Source organism: Orycteropus afer, unplaced genomic scaffold (assembly GCF_000298275.1).
Source record: "Orycteropus afer afer isolate SDZICR_OR568_19922 unplaced genomic scaffold, OryAfe1.0 scaffold00196, whole genome shotgun sequence".
Taxonomy (NCBI): Eukaryota; Metazoa; Chordata; class Mammalia; order Tubulidentata; family Orycteropodidae; genus Orycteropus; species Orycteropus afer.
This window is the reverse complement of record NW_006921783.1, coordinates 1,561,607-1,580,425: the sequence shown is the minus strand read 5'-3', so window position 1 is coordinate 1,580,425 and position 18,819 is coordinate 1,561,607. Positions and strand designations below refer to the sequence as shown.

Here is an 18,819-nt window from a genome sequence, read left to right as displayed (position 1 = left end):
GACTTATAAACTATTAAGGCCACAAAACACCAATTTCATTTGGCTGCAATGACTATTCAGGCATTAGAATAAGTTTTCATGGCTAGAAGAAAAATGTTTCCAAACGTTTTTAGATGATACGATTTAAGTACATAGTCCATTTTAGCAAAAGATTAGTGAAAGAACTCTGTACTTTTAAAAAATGTAAGTAATGTTCAACCTAATGTGTTTCCAGCATTTCTTCTAATTCTTGGACAGGTAATTGCAGTGTTAAAATGTAAATGTGTTTTCTTGTTAATGTTACCAAATCAGCAATTGGATAACTAGAACTAGAGATTTTAAAGGAACTCAGGTATTTGTTTCCTGACATTGTTTTCAGAATAAAGAATATTTTTTCATAATATTTTAAAATACACCTTACCTGAAACTAGAATTTTCTTTAACATTGACTTTTGTAATTCCCATTCTCAAAAATTCTCAATATTTTCATAAAATTATTTTTAAATGAAAGTTCTAAATGCTGTAATTTATCTGTAACAATCAGATTTTCTAAGTAAAGATTAATTTACTGAGGATGATATATTTTAATATTGTATTCTCTTAGTATGGTAAGTAAGCAGTGATAATAAATGATTTCAATTCATACATGCATTTTGTTCTTGGCTTTAATATTCATGCTCTTATTTTTTATATAGTGCCATGGACTATCTTGAAGTAATAATAGTAATTCACATGGAGTACAAACAGTTGGATTCACAGATGATGTGAACAGTATAACAGATAACTCTCTAAACTCTTGAAATTCTCATTGTAACCAGTCTTGTCCAGAAGAGTTTTGGAATGACCATTGGTGCTTCAATAGTCATTACTTGGAGATTAAAGCTTGCATTCAAAGTCAGCCATAAGCTTTGAATAGTGTGGTTTGTTTGCTTTGTGGCATTTATTTATCCAGGGTTTTGGAAAAGGGAATGAGGCACGTTCTCCCTTTGAAACATTTGAGGAATCTGAGATCTGTAAGTCAGAAGAGCTGCCACTGGTTGGTTATATCCAAGTTTAGAGTACAAGGTCTCTGCCCATTTTCTTTATTACCATCTATCAGTTTATACACAGAAGATAGAAGTTAGGAGGTAGAAGTAGAAAACAAATTTGCCATTGTTTAATAAGGCAAAGGCTAAACCAGCACCTGGATGAATAGGGTAACTCCCAACTGGCTACAGGTTAAATCATTTTCATATCATATGGCCACCAAAATTGACAAAAGAACATTAGGAAGCCTGTAACTTTTTTCTTCAGGTAACTATTTTCAGGTTCTAAGTACAACTATTTCTGGTCATTCAGTGATGATAATATATTTAACTCTACTCTCCACATTGAAAAGGTGCCCTAGTGGCACAGTGGTTAAGTGCTTGATGGCTAATTGAAAGATTTGGTGGTGTGAACCCACTCAGAGGCTCCATGGGAGACAGATGTGGCAGTCTGCCCTATGAGGCAATTCTACTCTGTCCTACTGGCTTGCTGAGTCAGAACTGACTCAACACCGGGTCGTTTTTTTGGGGGGTATCCACATAGAGAACCACTGCAAATATTAAAACAATATTTTAACAGTTTATACAGATAATGCAAAACATACTTACTTGGTCTTAAATCATCTTCCTTTGTGGTGAAGCTAATAGTTAAATTCTTTGGGTATATAGCAAGGGATGGGTAAGAGAGGCAATTTGTGATTAGAATTTGGCTGTGAAAAACAAAACTGCTGACTGATTTTTGTTTCAAAACACAAGAATAACATCTTACATACTTATGGTTATTTGGATAGTTTTGTTTCTTAATACAGTTAAACAACAAAGGAGGCCCAATGTGGACAGTGGCTTTTGTTTCTTACAAGTAAGATAGCAGATCACATGTGAATTGCTAAAGGGGAAAATGTAATAAAGACACAGCATCTATTAATGACACTTCTCTACTTGTGTCTTTTCATTCCTCCCTCTCAAACAAAGGGAAATACAGATTCAAAAAATAATTTTGTATATTCAGATCATGCCCTCTGAAATACTGTTTTACCAGCAGTAAGAGAATGCTACTGTGTTTTATAAAAAGGTAAAGTCAGTTTGAGAACATCTGCAGGAAAATAATCATAGCAGGTGTAATATAATTACCAAAGGAAGTGGTTTATACAGATAATGAAAGCCCCTGTCTTACACTACTTATATTGAGGTATTAGTTAAAACATACTTGTGCTTTATTTTGTCCATATATATATATATATATATTCATAATAAATGTAACTGACAAATACGGTGAACATGTTCATTAATACCAGAAGAAAATCTTCTCAGTGCATTTATGTAAAAGTAAATTTACATAACTTTTAATGTGAACGTTTTTTAAGAAACCAATTCATCTGACATAACTTGGAAATCACTGATTAACATCCAATATATAAAATCAATACTAAGTCTCGTAATATCTTCAATTTCTCAGCAGAAACTGTTTTGCCACTCTCATTCCTCACATTTTTAAGTAACTTATTAAATATGAGAACTTGGATGCATCTGACATGTTAATGAAAAACAGTTTCTTAAACCATCTGTGCACCTGATGTGAATACTGTCATTTCTTCCTGTCTTAGGATAATTTGAAAAAAAAAAAAAATCACTGTTTTATGTTCATTCAAATTTGCATTTAATTTCTATTTACATTCATTCAATCTGAAATCAAATATCTTAATACATTAAACTAAATACAAGATGAAAAGCGGAAAAAGCGTTGCCTTCATAGCACTCCTAATAAGGCAGGTGAAGAATTTATTTACTCTGATAGATGCAAAGCCAACTTTGGATAGGAGAAAAATAATAAGTTTTAAAGAGCAAATACAAACACAGATGAACCCATCTTTTCAGATGTTACCCCAGATAATCCACTGAATACTTGTGCTATAGTGGTAAGAATCACACAAGAAAAGCACTGTATTAATGAGCAACAGACCTTAGGTCGTATGTGATAGTCATATACTTTTATAATTGTTTTGTCCAGCTTGTTAATGTCTACTCCTATGGAAGAAGGTAGATATGTGGACACTGATGTTTTGAGAAATTAACCATATTCAAAAGCCTCAAAATCTATTCTTCATAAATTCAACATTTCTCATGGTAATAATTGTAGATCTAGCCCTTGTCAGCTAGGAACCATATGACTAATTGACTATCCAAAATAGCTAGGTCCTATATTAAATATAAAATCAAAGGTTCAGTGTATTAATACTACATAAGATGCATCTGGTTTATAATCATTTGTCACCTACAGCAAAGAATGTTGAATTTATGGGATATCATATATGCATCCTTTCCCCCCACCCCAAATTACCTTCTGTCTCAGAAAATAATATGGGAAAATCCTTCTTGACGGATTCAAATTAGTGAAGACCACAAAGGGGAAAAAATAACTTTTCTAAAAATATGATTCAAGTTCAGTAATTAATACTTTACATTGTTAATCACAGCTGGTTTATAAATCCCAGTTTAATTATTCTGTAATGCTTATAAATCTTACAAAATCAAATTAGTAAACTTCATTCTCAGTGATAATATTTAATTTAAAAACAGCATGTATAAAATAAAAAAATATCCTGTAATAGCTGATTTTAAAGAAAATAAGTGATGAAAGAAAAGCACTTAAGCTCTTTTACACACTTACCTGAAATAATCAAGAACCCTCCTAGACACTCAACTAGTAATAGTGACATATTTTAAACTATGCTTGAATTTTTACAAATAAATATAGGGTAAGCCATATTGCATAGGTGTGTGCTTTCTGTCTGTGACACCAGTGTGGCACTTGACATGTTTTCACAATCATAGTAGGGATATACATTTACGAAACAATTTCCCAATAAACTTGCCATAACATGGGAAATTAATTTTGCTTAATGAATGTTAAGTCAGAAAAACTATTTTTGTGAAGAGTAGGTATACAATTGATGCTTTTTATACAGATAAGTTGTAGTGTTTGCCAACATAGCTGGCAGTACTAATTATGAAAACAGTTTAACTATAGGGTACTTACAGCCATCCAATCACAGTGCAAATGTTTCTAGCAAATAGGACTAAGGAGAAATATTTTGGTGTAAAAATATCACTGGAATTTGTTCAGGCAGTTGACACTACAGTTAATAAACACATTTGAAAACAAGTATTAGAATACTACAAGCCATTTACAGGCTGAAATAAAACCTGTACAAACCACCATAGCTTCTTGAGTTCTGTTTTTTCAGACATCACAAATTGTCAGAAAACAAAGATTTGCACTTAAGGTACAATTTCTGCCCTTTTTCATCATTGGAGCTTCTAATTTACTAGCCACAGTTAGAAAGTTCACAGTAGGCTGTTGCAAATAAGGGAGACAGGAAGCTTGAGAGGGTGGGGTTTTTTTGTTTTTTTCAAAAAAGGCTTTCTATCCAAAGATGAGCTGTTACTAATTCTTTTATTGCACGATTGAAAAGGTGTATTTCCAATCATTTTTCATGGGTCTGTTTTTGCTTACTGTGATAGGATTTCATCCTATCTTACTTGAATTGCAATTTAAGTAAAACCTTGTTCTTTTCTGATTGAATTCAACATGCATAAAGAATTTTATGGCTTGGATCCTATGGCTCAAAAATGTTTGAAGAACATATCAAGCAGCATCTATTTAAAAAAAAAAATCTCAGGGTTGCAAAATATTACAAATTGACTTTGCACACTTGGACTGAAGACATTATAAAAGACAAACAAAAAGAGGTGGTAACACTCAACTGCATGATCATCTATTATACCAGTACACATTGAAATTTATTTTTATAAAGCTCTGCAGATATTAAACCTTTTCACCAGCTAAAGTCATGGAAATGCTCTCTTTAAGGCAAGAAGTATTTAAGAAAGGTAAAGTTACCTTTATTTTTATTCTTTGTACCTGTAAATCACTTATGTAAATTTTGTTACAATTTCAAAAACATAGTGTCCTGTTAACATGTTTCTTAAATTAAGCCACTAAGTTTTCTTATTCACTGTGGAAGACATTCATCAAAAGGCCATCAAATATTTTTACAATCAAAAAAATGTAGCCCCAGTATAGGAGAAAAAATTAGACCTTTTTTTCTAATTGAAATTGTTGAGGAAAAAAAAGGAACAGAAGGTATACAGTAAAAAGAAGTAAAACTTAAAACCTTATCAACTTGCTGTAAAGCATTCAGATACAGAGAGTGGACCATGGCTACACACTCTTCCCCTGGGTCCCTATCCTTCCTCACTTTGCCACCTTCCCGCCTTCAATATGCATTTTTTCCTGTCTTCAGTCCTTCTTCAGCCATGGGCTGAACACATTTGGCGTCTTGAACCAAATACTGGTATAAGAACAGATGATTTTTTTTTTTTTTTTTTCCAGTGCAATGCAGGCCCAGGACAAGATGAAATGTAGGACATACAACTTACGCCCATTCCAAGGCTTCCAGTTAAGCTTAGCACATAGCAGTACGCAAGTAAAAATGATTAAATAGATTGATTCCCACCCACCCTAGTATTACAGACAGGTATTGTAGCTGGGTTACTGAAAATAAAGCCCAGTTCCACCCCAATCCCTCAAACGAGCCACAGCTGTGGTTAACAATGATTCATTTGCAATTTATTATTTCACCAAGAGAAGAAACAGGAGTTGTCTGGTTTTCTTCACACCAACCAATACTTTCGCATTTTAAAGTTTGGGATGTATTCCATAATGAGCTGAATCAAAAATCTATTTGAAAAATATATATTTATATAAAAAAAAGATTCAGGTTGCACATAAAACATCGATAGGTTTCCTCTGTCTTTGATTCCATGTTGCTGGAAAAAGTTTAACCAAGCTTGCATGCTAATTTGTCCTTAGTTGCAAGTATTATAGGCAATTTCATACTTTGCCTAATGAAAGGATAATCCTCTGACACAATCAGAATGCAACAGTGATCCAGAAGCAACATCCTACCCTTAATACTGTCAGTTCTGAGCCATCAACATGAAAATCCTTGATAAAGTTGAGAAGATGTCACTAGGAATCAATTAATTGATGTGCCTAAGAGTTCCACAATACTATTTTGCTTAAGTTTTTTTCTTTTTTGCACCATTGATTGATTTTGAAAAATCCATATTGATTTTTCCTTCGGTTCAGAGTGTTCTATATAATGACATTTGACTCCTTGAGACTGTCATTTTGAGTCTTCTTGTTTCACCCTGAGGGATGCTCACTCACACATCCCACCTGTTTTTGCCTTAAATTCATTAAATGCATTGCTCTGTCATAGATTCATACGTAGGTGCTCTGGCCGTTTGGAGATCATGGGAAAAGCTTGTTTTTTGTATGGCCCGGAGTTTGGTTGTCGTATTGGAAGTGGTGCTGATGCTTCCCCACTCATCGTCACATCCATCTGCTCTATGCCACTTGTTTCCATTGGGTATTCCACAGGTGTTTGAGGATTTGCTGTGCTGGCTGAAGCACCTCTTCCCCAGAAATCCCCAGGAGAAAATTTGACTGGGCTTTAAGACAAGGAAGATCTATCATTCATATCATCTCAACAAGAAATAATCCCCTTACATTTAAAGAATGTGGGGTAATATGACATTCATGTTCATTTAATTTTATTTTTGTGTGGGTTAGCACAAAGGCAAACACTGAACCATCCCTCCTCCAGACTAAGTGTTAGCATTTCCTAACTGGTTTCTTTACCTCTACATTTGCTTCCTATAACTCTCAATGACACTCAAAATCATTTTATATCCCACTTAAAACAGTCATTCTCCTTACTCAGTATACTTTAGGAACATCAATCTCCCTTTTATTTCCAAGAAGAGGCCAATTTTTTCCTCCCTCAGGGCTGCTGCACTTGCTATTCTTCTGCCTGTACCATACTTACATCTCCTATTTCTTGTACAACTGGCCCTTTCTCTCCATTCCTAAATGTTATTACACCAAGGAAGCCTTTCTCTAACCACTGTGATCTGTTATTCTCTGTTCTCTACCACTGTGCTCTTTCTTTTATATAGCACTTGGCACGACTTTTTATTGCATGTTGTGTGTGTGTGTGTGTGTATATGTTTGTGTGTGTATACTTGCTTCATTATTTGTGAATTTCTTCCAGTAAATCAGAATAGGAACAATTCCTATGTTAATCACGTGTCCCCAGCATCCAGCACAATTCCTGGTGCACAATAAATCCTGAATAAATGTATGAAGGCAACATTCGCCAGTGCAGCAGCTTGCTTTAGGGAGGGAAGATAAACTGTATACTACTGTCATAGATTAGTCACAGACTTGTCATTTGCAACAGAATACGGTGTAGATGCTGTTATGTTAACCAAAGAGAGTATGACAGATCTTTCATTTATGTAACTTGCCATAAATTTCTTAAGTAACATTCTTGTAGGTTAAAAAAAAAAAAAGTGAGAATAATAAAGTCTAAAATACCTGACAGGTGTTCGTGGGCTTCCAATAAACCTTCGAGGTGATCGGATTTTTGGTTCAAAGGAAAACTTTTCTTTCACACTTTCAAGTACAGATGGAGCCACATATGTAAAACCCTGAAAGGAAGCAACAGTAGACTACAGAATGATACTTTCTCATATACATCAAAGAGACACAGTTTTTCAGTCTCTATACAATGATGCACATCTAAAATCACCAATCTGCATACTCTCATTTTCACAAGTTCCTCAGCCTCATATCCACACCTGTTAACTTCTTTCTAGCTAATTCTTGAGGCTCAGACCTCAAGAAAGCAAAATTCTATTAAGCCCCATGCTGCTGTTGTTATGTGCGACCCAACTCATAGCGACCCGTCCTTGGGTTTCCAAGGCAGTATCACTAAGGAAGTAGACTGCCCTATCTTCCTTCCAAGGAGTGGCTGGTGGGTTTGAACCACCAGCCTTCTGGTTAGCAGTCAAGTGCCTTAGGTAGTACGCTACCAGAGCTCCTTAAGCCCCATATGCCAGCAAATAAAATTACACTGTCTTAATAGAAATAGGAAAAAATAAGGAAATGTAGGCTTCACATTAAGATGGTAAGTACCAAAATAAACATAAAGAAAATTCTAGTGTTTCCAGGCACATGCATATAAACACCCCAAAAACATTTCTCAAATTAGGCCAAAGTAAACACAGAATTCTTTAACTTGGCATGTGTGATCTTACTGGTTTTTATGCTAATGACTGGACATAAGTTGGTATTTTCCTGATAAGGGTCAACATTACAAAAACCACAATTATAATAGGCAAAAATACAGTTTTGTTAGTTTTAGTTCTCTCTCTCTCTTACCACATTTTTCTGTTTCTTGCTGTTAAGCTACCAGCTGTCATTTCTCTTGTTGTCTACATTCATCCCTTCAATAGTCAGCCCCATCTTCCTCTTCTAATTTATTATCCTGGTCATCTGTGAGCTGCACATTAAAATCACCATTGTCACTGTGCGTTCTAGTAAGATTCAGTAAGGCTATGGATGAAGTCCTGAAGTGCAGTGCAATTCTGCAGTGCATATGCTTTGTGACAGTTGTATTTGGACTTCATTGGGTATTTCCTCACATCTTCTAGTGGGTTAAAGCTGTAACTACTAAGAGAACCAGGCTGTGCCTTAATCCTGTTTCAATTTCCTTCAATTCTTTATGTGGGGCATAATAATAGGAATTTACATTCTCTTGAACTAAAGTTGCTAGAATCGCAACCTCTCGATAAGTGGGAAGTTACTATTTTTGTTAATCTTTAAAGAGATCCATTTTACATACAGAATTCTAGCTAAGACCTAATAAGTGAATTTTTCTTGGGTTTACTAGTTAGCTAAGTAATTACAAAAAGCTCAATAATAATTAACGGGCAATGAAAGCTTAACTATGTAACTTTTGCAATCACAACTTTGTATTTCTTTGTAGCTGGTTAAGATACTTCTAGATAGTTTTTGTGGGAGGAAAACTCATCAAGCTAGTTGAAATTCTGTAATGCCCAAATGAGGGGAAAAGGCCTCTAGGTTAAATCAATGTTTTTGCTTGTAAACTCTACATTAGCAGTACATAGTAGAAAAGGAGAAAGCAATGCCAGAATCAAAGCCATTCATGTCCACTTCCCCTAACTGAGCATGAGATGTTTTACTTCAAACCAGTTCTGTCATGGCTAAGTGAAACAGAAACAGACCAGAATTTTTACAATTTGGATGATTCGTCATGGCAACCAGAGCAGGAAAAATTACAAGTGAAGCCCTAGAATGGGAGACTCCAAGAGGCACAGTGTGCTCTTCTTTTAGGAGCCTGATGCTTGAGATTGGATTACTGGCAGGACTGTGGGTAGCCACACACCTTCAAAGTGGTGCAGCCAGCTACCATCTTTGAGCAGGGTATCATCATCTTTGAGCAGAGCAGTGCTGTTTTGAAGCCCTGCTTCAATGTTATATAAAACTTCCCTCACTAAAATGACTGAACCAACCCTACTCACAACAAAGTCTTCATCACAATCACCTTCACTTGCTGTACATGGTTTTTAAATCACTGAAAAGGCTTGGAGCCTTTTCTTGCACTAACCAAAAACCAAGCCCACTGCCACTGAGTCATTTCTGACTCATAGTGACTCCCACAGGGTTTCCAAGGCTATAAATCTTTATGGAAGCGGACCACCTCATCTTTCTCCTATAGAGTGACAGGTGGGTTCGAATTGCCAATCTTTTGGTTAGCAGCCCAAAGCCCTAACCAGAGTGCCACCAAAGCTTCTTTTCTTGTATTAAAGTAAGACTAAATAAGATCCATCTGCATCTGCTTCAAATGACCCATAAATTCTTAAAGACACAATTAGGAACAGATCATGTTTGTAACCCCAGGACTTCTTGTATATGCAAGTTTTGCACTCATGCTAACTTTAGAACTACCTCCCCCCATTAGATATACCACTATGGTATGTTATTCTGTGACTAATATAAACTAAAAGTTTGAGAATTAAGTCAGTAATACTTCTGTGGCAAATCCAGTGAACTCGGAAACAAAATAAATAGGGGTAAAAACATCTGAATGATTACTTTCCCCAGAATATTATTCCATTCTTCCTAGAGGCAGTCCAAAAGGAATCGACAAAAGACCCATTATGAGGTGGATGTTCATGTTACACATAAGCTTAGCAATCAAAATAAGTGTAAGGGCAGTGTTTGCACAGGGAGACACCTCAGGGGGCAGGAGTGCATGTAAGAGAAGGACACATGGAAGAGGTAACTACGGGGAGGAAGGGGGAAGAGAACTGTTGCATTGTGAGGAATTGAAGTCAATACCATGAAACAAAATGTTTACGAACTGCTGTATGGAAAATGAATTTGCTCTGTAAATTTTCACCCAAATTACAATAAAAATTTTAAAAATAAATAAATTCATTAAAAAAAATATAAAGAGTACCATAAATCTGTAACTGTTTCAAGAATTAAACAGTTACAGTGAATTCCTCTTCTCCCACTTCTAGGGTTGGGTGGTTTTCTGTTGACATGCTAGGCCAAACATCATGTTAAGTCAGCAGCCAACTAAAAAAGGAATCATACATTCCAAAAAATCATAGATTCCTACTCTGGTTGCTAAAATGTAGTAGCGGATTATGAAAATCAATTTGGTAAGTGCCAGTGGTTAAGGGGATGGCTTTAAAAAACAACATCAACAATAAACACCTCAGGTTACTTCTATGAACTGCAAAGCAAGCAAGCTGACTTCTCTTATGAAAAGGCCCAACCTCATACTTGACTTTTCCATAGCTACATGGAAATCCTTTTTTTTTAAACTTACCAGAAAGACCTGGTTGGCACTTTCACTAAGAGTTGAGTCATCTGGGCTGTCAACAGGTGTCTGACGTGTAAACTTTGAATCAAACTGACTTACATCCTCTTCAGATTGCTTTATAAAAATGAATAATTACAAAAATAATTAATAGTCTATATTAAACATATCAATCAAATGCACTGCATGCATTAGGGAAGGCTCTAAATAGAAATTCTTTTACAAGGTTTGGCTATAACAGAATATCAAAATAGTCTTAGTGGGCACATGTTGAAAATTGAATGTAGGTGGATAGTATTAAGGGTCAAGTTACAGCTTCATATTTTAAACATGCATTAAAATAGATTTCAGTACACAGTTATCATTCCTATAAAAATAATGATCTATTTTCCCTTCTCATAAAGCCCTGTTTCCTTAATCCACTGGTTAAATCTCTTTTTAGAGAAAATTTGCTCAAATTACTATTGCAGGTTTATAATAACTTGAAGAACCACTAAAGCAGAGTTATAACACAAATCACATTTGTAAGATGCTCCAGTTAAAAGTTTCTTCCCTTAGCTTATTTCATTCATTTAAATTTTTCTAGATACCAAAATTATATACTACTCTGAATGAGTATATTTTCTTGCCAGAGAATATCATCACCTAAATTCTGTCTGATCAGTTTTCATAATTCCTTCTCTCTTTCCCAGTATATATAGTTAGACTCTTGAGTCAGATACAGGAAATGAATACCAATTTTGAAAAACTAACTTAATATAAAAGATTATTTTATCAACCTTCTTCACAAAAATATTCTTCTGAATAAAGTGTTCAGGATATAACAACACTGATCAACCCAATAGTGCTGAGTAGTCCTAGAGCCCAGACTACTCTCACTAAAAGGAACTAGGACGCCTTGGAGAAATGGCTGATTCCAGCTATGAGAAGGAAATACAGGAGATGAGCACAAAATATAAGTTTCCTTGTTTTGCTCTCTGGTACAACAACATCAGACTACTGTGGTCATGTCAAAAGGACTCAGGAACCAACAGGAAAAAGCAGCCACTGTCCAAAGATGGGGAAAAACTGAAGCATCAATAAAAACAACTGCAATTGATTAAAATATATATGTAGGTTAAAATGCATGAGTTTATATGAAAATAAAAAATTACATGATTCACTAGTAAATATTGGAAGTGCCAGAGAATAAATTATTTTGAAAACTGGGAAAAATCAAGTATTTATCCTGACTTTCCTGTCTGAACTGTATCTCAGCTAACTAAGCAATTGATGAAAGACGTTTCTTTATGGAAGACTTCCAGTGAACAAATAAAGAATAACAGTATTAGAATAAGACTATTGTGTAGACTCTATAAAATCATGGAACCAGGCCAAAATTTCTCAACCTTGGCACCACCATTTTGGACCTGCTAACTGTTTGTTGTTGGGGGCTGCCTTGCATTGCAGGATATTTAGCTGTACCTGTGGCTTCTACCCCTTTGATCCAATAGCACCCCTTCCCAAGTTGTAACAACCAAAAAAGTCTTTAGAGACATTGCTAAATGTCCTTTGGGGGGTAAAATCACCCCTGGTTAAAAATCACTGATAGACAAGGTTCAATGATTGCTGACATCACTGGATGAAATGTATCTATACATTATGCCTCTAGATCAAACTGTATTAACACCAAAATTTTCATCTGAATTAGATCAAGCCTCCAGATTTAACAATCAGGTTCCTGGAAATATAGGGTATAGATGACCATAGTCAGTGACAAGACAGGGACAAAAATCAGCAAAATCAAAATACAGGCATACCTCGGAGATACTGCGGGTTCAGTTCCAGACCACCGCAGTAAAGTAATCAAAATAAAGTGAGTCACACAAATTTTTTTTGGTTCCCCAGTGCATATAAAAGTTATGTTTACACTATACTGTAGTCTATTAAGTGTGCAAAAGCATTATGAAAAAGTTTGAAATACTCTGAGAATTACCAAAATGTAACACAGAGACACAAAGGGAGCACATGCTGTTGGAAAAATGGCGCCGACAGATTTGATCGACACAGAGTTGTCACACACCTTCAATCTGTAAAAAATGCAGTATCTGTGACGTGTAATAAAATGAGGTATGCCTATATGAGGAACTCCACAGGACAAACCATCCAGTTTCTTCAATAAATCCCCAAGGGGGAATTGGGAGGGAAAAATCTATAGATAAAAAGAGACTTAAAAGACATAGCAACCAAACTATGTACATCCTTTATCAAATCCTTATTGAAACACAATAGGAAAAAAAGGAAGGAAGGAAAACAACTGGGGAAATTGTCAACTTTTTAACTACGAAGATAACATGGTAGTTATGTTTAAGTTTAAATAAGATGAGTCAATGATTTTGAAGCTGGGCAGTAGGTACACGAGGGTTAATTATTCTCCTTCCAATTGTGTATGTGGAAATCTTAAAACAAATCACTGTGTGCTCCAAGGCCAAACAATAATAATAATCTGCATCCTCCTTCTCTTCTCCACTTCCATCCCAAGAGACGAAAACAGAGACTATGTTTTCTCCAGTTCTGAGGTGGGAGAAAGACAAGAATAACATACTATCTCACTTATTCATAAACATGTATTCTGAAAAAAAATTTCCCAGAAAATCAAATTTGAAAGGTGGATGAATTAATATTAAGGAAAGGCAACCAATATTATATAAAAAAAATAGTTAACATTGTCAGCAACTGCTGTTGGTGTTTCAAAAGACTACAGAATAAGAGAGCAGGCCTCAGTTTCAACTGTTAATAAATATGTTTCAGACTGCTCTGAGCTTTTCCTTACTCTAAAAAAGTACTAGGTTCCTCAGATTATATGCTTTCTCACATATACATACCAAGAGAGGTTTAAAAGGGGGCTCCACCTTCCGAGCCAGAAGTTCTTCCCAGTTAATGTGTCTGAAGAATGGATGAGCCTAGGGAAAAAGATCAGGAAAAAAATCAAGGGGAACAGACTCTACTAGCTTGACAAGTTAGCTGCTTACCTACAAATCACAAAATAAGCTAAACTTATACACAACCACATACAACCTCATAAATACATTAAATTAGCATTATCTTCTCCTAAAACATCAAATGTGCAAATTCCTACCTGAACTTCTCCAGCGTCCCCAGGACCAGCTCCAAGACGAGAAGCAGCGTTTCTTTTTAGCAGCTTTAGAGAAGGGGGAGGAAAACAAACCCTTACTTAATCAAATTGATTTTTCTTTTTTTTTTTTTTTCCAGAATTTGCTTGTGTACCCTGCCTTGAAAAAAATACAATTTACTAATTACTACTAAATGCTGTTTGGGAATAAATCTTTAAATAAATGTGTACTTTGCCTTCAAAACCTACAGGTTTTTCTATTCAAAATCCGTGCATGATTCTTTATTTAAAATACATGCTAAAGTTTATCTAGCTAAATCCTAGCACTTGAGGCCTATTTAAGAGCCCTACCTTTTTAAGCAGATCTCTGGCTTCTTGTGTGAGGTAGGGAGGCAAATTGAGTTTACATTTAAGGATTTTGTCAATCGTTTTCTTTCTATTCTCCCCAGTAAATGGTGGCTAAGGATGGAAAAAAATGGGAAAAAAAAAATTAAAAAACACAACATTATACATTTCTTGAATGAGTCAATTACGCATGGAAATAAGAAATATCTTCTATGAAACAGGCTGATTGTAGTTTTTAACCAATGAGATAGAGCAAATGGCAATGTCCTGGAAGAAAGCCTGGGTTTCCATCATTAATGTGCTGTATAATAATAAAGAAGTTTGGTGGTACAGTGGTTAAGCATTCAGCTGCTAACCAAAAGGTCAGCAGTTTGAACCCACCAGCTGCTCCAAGGGAGAAAGATGAGCCAATCTGCTTCCCTAAAGATTTACAGCCTCAGAAACCTTATGGGACAGTTCTACCCTATACTATAGGGTCACTATGAGTTAAAATCGACTTGAAGACAGTGGGTTTGGGTTTTTTAAAATAGTAATGGTGAGTCATGTGATTTTCTGCATCAGTTTCAACATTTATAAAATAGGGGCAATAACTATTCTGAATCTATTTCACAGAATACTACCATGACACAGATCATTTAAGTGAAAATGTTTTTCAAAGTACAGGATGACATATAATCATAAGGTATTATCACAAATGGTTGGGCATGGGAAGTAACTCCAGTGATAACATTTTAAATAAGCATAGGGAAGGTTTCTTGCTTTACTGATTTAATAACCACTCAGCACAGACCATAAAACATGCAGCTTTTAACTGTGCACCTACTGCTCCAGTCAGCATGTCATACATTAATGCTCCCAAACTCCACCAATCCACAGCACGATTATGGCCACTTCTCATCAAGATTTCAGGGGCCCTACAATGAGAGAAATAATATGCCTAAAAATTCACTCATTTGCATATCATCCAAATTACAATTTTAATAAAAATATACAGTGCCAAATGGTGTTACATATAACTTAGCACATTAAAGCAAGTAAAAGTTAGCTATTACCCCCAAACCAGATATATTTCTTTCAATATGCAGCTCACATGTATTCTATTGTTCCACAAAATGTATGTGTGACTGTTCCATCATGAATAGATTCTTTGCATAGTCCAAAGTCTGTGAGTTTCACATGACCTACAAAGAAAGATTACAACAAGGTAATTCTGAGAATTCTAAGTGTAGTGTTTGAACATATCACACATGACATCACACATTCATCCTTCCATTTAACTTTTCCTGCCTTAAATATTTTTAAAGATGTTAAGAACAAGTGCCATTCATAAGATGGGATATTAAATCTTTTGCTAATGACATGAACTAGTAAGAGAAAAATAAACATAGAGAAGTGAGTGAAACTCACCTATCACTAGGAGGGGGGAAAAAAAAAGCACAACTTGGAACATTATGGTAGCCTCAGTTATCCATATACCATTTTCTCTTCCAAGAGTTTGCAACAGTTACTACCTATGCATCATTTCGTAGACATCTAAGAATCTCCAGCTAACACCAGTGCCCCACCCCCACCCCCAGCCCCTGGACGGATAGCTGCTTCTTTGGGGTGGGAGTGAATTGCTAAATCTATCAAGCCCAGATTATTCTAACATAAATCCAACTCTCTGAAGCAGTATGTAGTTGTAGTCAAGGCTGAGACAGAAAAGTCCAAGGGAAAATTTAATTAGCTCTCGATGAAGTCCGGTTTAAGTACATAACCAAAAAACCCCCACTGCCATTGAGTTGATTCTGACTCACAGTGGCTATATAGGAGAACCACAGTAGACCTATCCCATAGGATTTCCAAGGCTATAAATGTTTATGGAAGCAGAATGGCTCATCTTTCTCCCACAGAGCAGCTGGTGGGTTCAAACCACCCATCTTTTGGTTAGCACCCAAATGCTTTAACCACTGTGCCACCAGAGCTCCTTTTAAGTACACAGACCCTAATAGAATACTTTTAAACAATGGCGTAACATTGTACTTCAGATATACAGCTTTTATCACCATGAACTGTGACTTGAGAGTTTTTAAAATGGTCTTAGAAAGTCACCTGTAACAAGTTAGCTTACTCTAACAAATGCTACCAGATGGAGGAAAGAAACTAAACTGCTACATGGCAAGGAACCATCTCAGATCCAGAAAGTGAAAAACTCACTACCTTACACAAAGAAAAATAGGCATTATATGGCATCCCGTACTTTGAAAAACATTTTCACTTAAATGATCTGTGTCATGGTAGTATTCTGTGAAATAGATGCAGAACAGATACTGCCCCTATCCTATATTTTGGTTCAGGTTTAGTTTTACTGAACTGTTATTAGATATCCAATGGTTCAATAAGCTCAGGTGTTCATTTCAAAGAAAAGAAAAGGCAATGGCCTATTTATTCAAATCGTCTACTATACACTGACATGGAAGAAGGAATATAATCTTTATTTTCAAAGAACCATCTGACGCATTAAACCTTATGGGTCAAAGCAGTTAACTAGTCACTGCCCAACTGTATCCTCTGCCTTAATTCAGAACTACATGGAGGTGGAGGGAGGCCAAGAGAACTAGGAGGGAGACCCAAAGATTCCCATGACATAGTACTTAAGTATTTAATTCCTCCTTAAAATAAACAAACAAACAAAAGGACAATCTGGAGTATTATATTAGCCTCAGTTATCCATATACCATTTTCTGTCCAAGAGTCTGAAACAGTTACTACCTTATATGTCATTCTGTAGACATCTAAGACTCTGCAGCTGCTACTGGTCCCCCAAATATGCTGGATGGATGGCTGCTCTTTTGGGGTGGGAGTAAGTGCCACATCTACCCAGCCCAGATCATTCTAGCATAAACTGAACTGTCTGTAGCAGTACTAGCTGTAGTCCAGGCTGACCTCGTTGTACCTATTGTTGCATCCGATATTAGTCTCCTTGATGTTTATGTCTGTTGTGGCCAACAAACAGCAAGAATAATCTGATGTCCTCTAAATATTTTATTTCCAAGGCTGAATCAGTACTTTAGTTCAATTCCAAGCCTGTCTTTTTTCCAGTATTAATAAAATTAATCACAGAAAGTATCACTTCTAATATTTATACATTTCCATCATTAAAGTAAAATCAATTTTTATAGGTAAGATTCAGTTGCCAAATTAAGGAACAAACCAAGATTAGTATTTGGGTTCATCACACTTTTTGTAAGAATTTCAAAAGAATGACTAGCTATAAACAGGATTTAATAAAAAAAGGTGGTTGAGTGGCCAATTATACTCAACACCATCCAAACTCATCAAGAATAAGGACCTAAATAATTACATAACAGTAAGTATCATGGTGCCATAAATTCTACTAGAAAATATATAATAATAGATGAATGTGGGCTTTTGAAAATGGCCATGACCTATAGGGGAGGATTTTAAGATGATTATTTACTACAGAATTGTTTATAGTATATCTCCACCTTGGTGATTAAGCATGATATTCTCCGGCTTCAGGTCCCTGTAGATGATCCCTTTTTGATGTAAATGTCCCAAAGCCATGGATATTTCTGCCAAGTAAAAGCTGGAAACAAAAGTGGTTTAATAAAATTAAGAAGAGTCATCTACTCAAAGCAGCTTATGTATGGAGCAAAATTCGTTGAAAGAAACAGACATGCACCAAAGACCAAATTAGTGGGGTGGGGTTTAGGAATGTGGGAAAGAGATGGCATAGGTTGTTGCCAAAGGGCATAGAAACATTTATGTTTCACTCATTTTAGTGCAACTATAAAATGTTTTAGTTCATCATTAGGATATACTGCTAAAATTGCAAAGAAGTTCAGAATATGCCAAAATGTCACTGGTCATGTTTTGTTATATCTGTGCAGGAATTAGGCCAATAGTTATTCAGGTCAAAGTTAATTTCTTCCACCCACCCATAATTTCAAAATCTCATAGGAAATAGTAATTGTTATTCACAGAGATCAAGTCTTGGCTTCAAATGATATTTTATAACCTGGCCCTTAGAAGCCCACTCATCCCTTACTTAATTCAGCTGCATATTTATATACAGTTTATGCCCACAGTATCTACCCCCCCTCTCGCCAGCCAGCCCACAACTATAAACTGTGTGACACTCAAGTTTATCTACCTCAAAAGAATAAAGGGCTGAGTCAACCCTGTCTGGATTCGAAAAGCACAAGCAATACTGGCTGCATAACAATGTTGCAATCCTGCAGATTACTCCAGGATGGAGAGGGAGTGTCCTAGAGGACTGAGGCAGTTTCACAGCCAGCACCACCACAAACACAGCCTCCAACAGGGCTCAGAGAGCCTCCTCCAAAAAAGGGCACTTCATCCCTAAGGCTCTTAAATGCAGCTTCTGTGTTAGAAAAGGCCTGAAATTAAACAATGGAATGCAGTTTGGTAATTAAGGTAGAAAAAACATTAAAGTGTTGTTTTCTATTTAATTAATGTGTAGGATAAACTGATATTTTGTTACCCAATACTGTCTGCTCACAAAAATATGGGTATTTGAAGCAAATGTCATTTTAAGAAACAGAGCAGAACCCATCCTAGCCATAAAATC

General features: G+C 35.7%; 1 protein-coding gene across 1 annotated transcript in view; it reads right to left on the bottom strand.

Moving 5' to 3' along the window:
• Positions 1–6,283: 6,283 nt before the first annotated feature.
• The window catches only part of RPS6KB1 (ribosomal protein S6 kinase B1), a 41,533-nt gene continuing 28,997 nt past the window's right edge, over positions 6,284–18,819 (bottom strand). The window contains exons 7-15 of the mRNA XM_007947868.2: positions 17,714–17,814; positions 15,316–15,406; positions 15,049–15,139; positions 14,232–14,339; positions 13,887–13,949; positions 13,633–13,710; positions 10,778–10,885; positions 7,450–7,562; positions 6,284–6,521 (exon numbers count right to left, since the gene is read on the bottom strand). Of these exons, the coding sequence (XP_007946059.1) occupies positions 6,284–6,521; positions 7,450–7,562; positions 10,778–10,885; positions 13,633–13,710; positions 13,887–13,949; positions 14,232–14,339; positions 15,049–15,139; positions 15,316–15,406; positions 17,714–17,814 (991 nt within the window). The remainder of the gene's footprint in view (positions 6,522–7,449; positions 7,563–10,777; positions 10,886–13,632; positions 13,711–13,886; positions 13,950–14,231; positions 14,340–15,048; positions 15,140–15,315; positions 15,407–17,713; positions 17,815–18,819) is intronic.